The sequence below is a fragment of the Aphanomyces invadans genome, assembly GCF_000520115.1.
Source record: "Aphanomyces invadans strain NJM9701 unplaced genomic scaffold supercont1.4, whole genome shotgun sequence".
Classification (NCBI taxonomy): Eukaryota; Oomycota; class Saprolegniomycetes; order Saprolegniales; family Verrucalvaceae; genus Aphanomyces; species Aphanomyces invadans.
In genome coordinates, this window is record NW_008580149.1 from 1,949,796 (window position 1) to 1,953,005 (window position 3,210).

At 58.6% G+C, this 3,210-nt stretch overlaps 2 protein-coding genes across 2 annotated transcripts; both read left to right on the plus strand.

The window, feature by feature from the left end:
• The first annotated feature begins 186 nt into the window (after positions 1 to 186).
• H310_03049 (hypothetical protein) lies at positions 187 to 1,920 on the plus strand. Its single transcript, XM_008866791.1, has 2 exons — positions 187 to 326; positions 391 to 1,920. The coding sequence occupies exons 1-2, from the start codon at positions 219 to 221 to the stop codon at positions 1,654 to 1,656; spliced, it is 1,374 nt and encodes a 457-aa protein (XP_008865013.1). The 5' UTR covers positions 187 to 218; the 3' UTR covers positions 1,657 to 1,920.
• A 479-nt stretch (positions 1,921 to 2,399) lies between these two features.
• On the plus strand, positions 2,400 to 3,037 carry H310_03050 (hypothetical protein; the record flags this gene model as incomplete). The annotated part of the gene is made up of 2 exons (XM_008866792.1): positions 2,400 to 2,983; positions 3,028 to 3,037. Exons 1-2 carry the CDS (start codon positions 2,430 to 2,432, stop codon positions 3,035 to 3,037), a joined length of 564 nt encoding a protein of 187 aa, XP_008865014.1. The 5' UTR covers positions 2,400 to 2,429.
• Positions 3,038 to 3,210: the final 173 nt, after the last annotated feature.

A 3,210-nucleotide genomic window follows, 5' to 3' on the forward strand; every position in this document is an offset into this window, starting at 1 on the left:
TATTCCAAATACAAATTTCAAGATATGTCACTAGTACCACCAATGGGGACTTTTTTCCGTCGCTCGCGGTAATGTAGCAAATTGTCGATGTAGTATTACTACTGCACTAGGTCTAGTAAGTAGTTGGTGCACCAAATATCACCTACCCGATGGCGAAAGCCTTTTACCCGGTATTTCTCTGTGTTTCTCACATGCGCTGAACAAACCAGCAAACGAACATGCCGCGCGGATTGCCGCTTCCGATCGGGTACTTTCGGTGTCCACCGCTGAGCCCAGAAGAAGCCCGGCCATGCATTGACCTCACAGAAACTATGTCCATCGACCTGGTACGACCAGATCCCGCGATCATGTCTCGTTCACTGGCGCCATGCTTCGACGATGCTGAGATAGATACGCCACGCCCAACTCCACGACGGTCCGATCTCGTGGACGTTAGATGCACGATGCAGCGACCCGGACATGCAAGTGTATACGGCTGAAGACATGTCGGCGCCTCCTGGAATCATTTCGTACTGCACCGTCACGACCGTCAAAGCCGCGATGGACGAAGTGGCATCGCTGTTTTACACGGACTCCACCGCCGAGTACCGCGCGTATTGCCAGCACTTTGCCAAAGGCACGTTGGATGCAGCCGTCTTGTACACGTTGGCTTCGCCGACTCCTGCCTTTCCGCGACACAGCATCGCGATCAAGTGGAACGCGTTCAACATCATGCCTGGCATGCCTGCCCGGGACGGAGTGTTTCTGGAATGCCACAACGACTTCGACATACAGGGGCGGCGGGGGTGGGTCCGTTGCTGCAAGTCGATTGAAATATCGTGCTGTCCAGACCTCCACGAGTCGCATGGCCTCGTCCGCGCCTCGTTCTACCGGTGGGGATTTGTTTGCGTCGAGACCGACGTTCCCGGTACGCTCCGCATCACGTACCTCATGCAGATAGACGTGAGCAGTCGCCTCCCACGCATATTTCTGTCGGCTGGCGTGCGTAAATGGACCCAGCGTCTCGCCACATTGCAAGTATGCTTGTGGAGACGCAACCAGTGTGGCCGGCGATTCCTTTCGCTCGAGAAGTTTGTGCCTCAAGTATCTCGCGGTCGCTGCTTTCTATGCCAGCGCAAATTCGGAGCCTTCGGTGCCAAGGAATCATGTCTGAAATGCGGTCACGTCGTGTGCCGGTGCTGCAGCAAAATATGGCACGTTGCCCCGACTGGCAATTTGCACTGGCGACGCATCTGCAATGCATGTGCAAAGTGCAAGATCGCGCCATTCAGCCACGAACCGATCGAGTCGAATCCGTTGGTGCTGCCGCCGTCGCGGCGTGCGATCAGCTTGAACAATGAGTTCTCGAGAGTCGGAACGACGGACATCCCCTGGCAAGGTGTTGGGCAGGACTACGCTTCCTTCAATGACAGACGGACGACCACCACGTCCCCATGCAGACCGCCCAACTCGTTTGTGCAAGTCCATCTCTGTCCTGGCGTCGCGCCGGAAGAATGCAGACGGCGAGGCCAGTCGTTGCCCACGCCAATGGTGCAATGGCACCACCAAGATGAAGTGCAGCACAACGACGGCGACGTGGCACCACCCGATGACATGGCCCTCGTCCGAGTGAGCTCGTGGTCCGAAGCGCAGTCGTCCAGGCGGCAGTGGCGGTGACCATTCGTCTGAGCATCCCGCCATGCCCAGTACAACCATCACGTGGCAACGGTTGACCCCGGCGACAACGGAGACCGCCGACGACGTCCCATCATGGCCATTCGTACACAAAGAAGGGAGGTCGATTGTAGACGTAGCTCAAAATGGCACGTACGCATGCAGTCGCTAGCGTATCTGGACTCGTTCCCGTCGCGACATGCCGGGACGACCGCCCGTTGAATGGCTGGAGGTGGCGGCGCCACACTCGGAGATCGACAGGTTGCTGCTGGTGCTCCGTCGTGGCCATCCTGTTTGGGATGGCGTCGGCCGTTCGATGCAGTTTCCCTTGCGCCATGCACACCCGACGCACGTTCGCCACGCGATCCGACCTGCCATTGCTGACGCGAGGCATCCTAGCGTTGGGTGAAGTGCAGCACGTTGTCGCACGAAAGGTAGCGAGGCCCCTGATGCCAAAGTCGGTCGTTCCGCACGCTAGGGGGACATCGTTCCATGTGCAGCGTCGTACGTACACAGCGCCACAACGGGACTGATGCATCCCCGACCCTATTCGGACACTTCCACCCGCCCGCGTGCGAACTTACCACCCCCCGCTGGACGAAAGGACCTGGCGACCTTGCGCAGCCCGGCGGCAGGTCGCCGTCGGCCCAACGATGTGAGTCCAGTTGCAATATGGCTCGGGTTATGGACGTGATCTGGATAAATTGTCCAGGTCGCGTTTACTTCTCCCACGGTTTGCCAAGTTCGACGATCCCAGGAACGAGAGAGAGGGAGAGATGTGCTTGCCCCACTTTCCGCTCTGCGCAACGGGGTCGCCAGCATCATTCATGGATTTCTCGCAGATGAACGAAGAGCCCGACGTCGAGTACTTTGACGAGCTTGAACTACAGGAGAGCAGCCACGAGCTGTTGCTGACCAAGGCACAACACGGAGCTTCGCCAGCTTCGTCCACGACGAATGCAATGGCCGACAAGGTGGCGGCGACTCCACACACCGCCAAGCCGTCGCACGGCCTGTCGTACCGACCCGACATTGACGGCCTCCGCACACTCGCCGTTGTCCCGGTCGTGCTCTTCCACGCATACCCAGACATGTTTCCAAGCGGGTTCATCGGCGTCGACATCTTCTTTGTCATCTCGGGCTACTTGATCTCGGGCATTCTCCTCAAGGAATGCAAGGCCGGGACGTTCACGTACTACGGATTCTACAGCCGCCGCCTGCGCCGGATTTTCCCGATCCTGCTCCTCGTCATGACGACGACGCTGTGGATGGGATGCCTCTACCTCCTCGCGACCAGCCTCAAGGCGCTCGCGGCCACGATGCTGGCCGGGTCCCTCTTCTGTGCCAACCTCCAGGTGCTGTCACTCGAGAAAGGGTACTTTGACGACGACATCAAGTCGAATCCGTTGCTACATCTGTGGTCGCTCGGGGTCGAAGAGCAGTTTTACATCTTTTGGCCGTTCCTGGCGTCCGTCGTGGCGCGACTGCCGTATCGACGCGCGTTGGGTCTGCAAGGGCTTGTGCTGGCCGGCAGCTTCGTCGCCAACATTGCGTTCC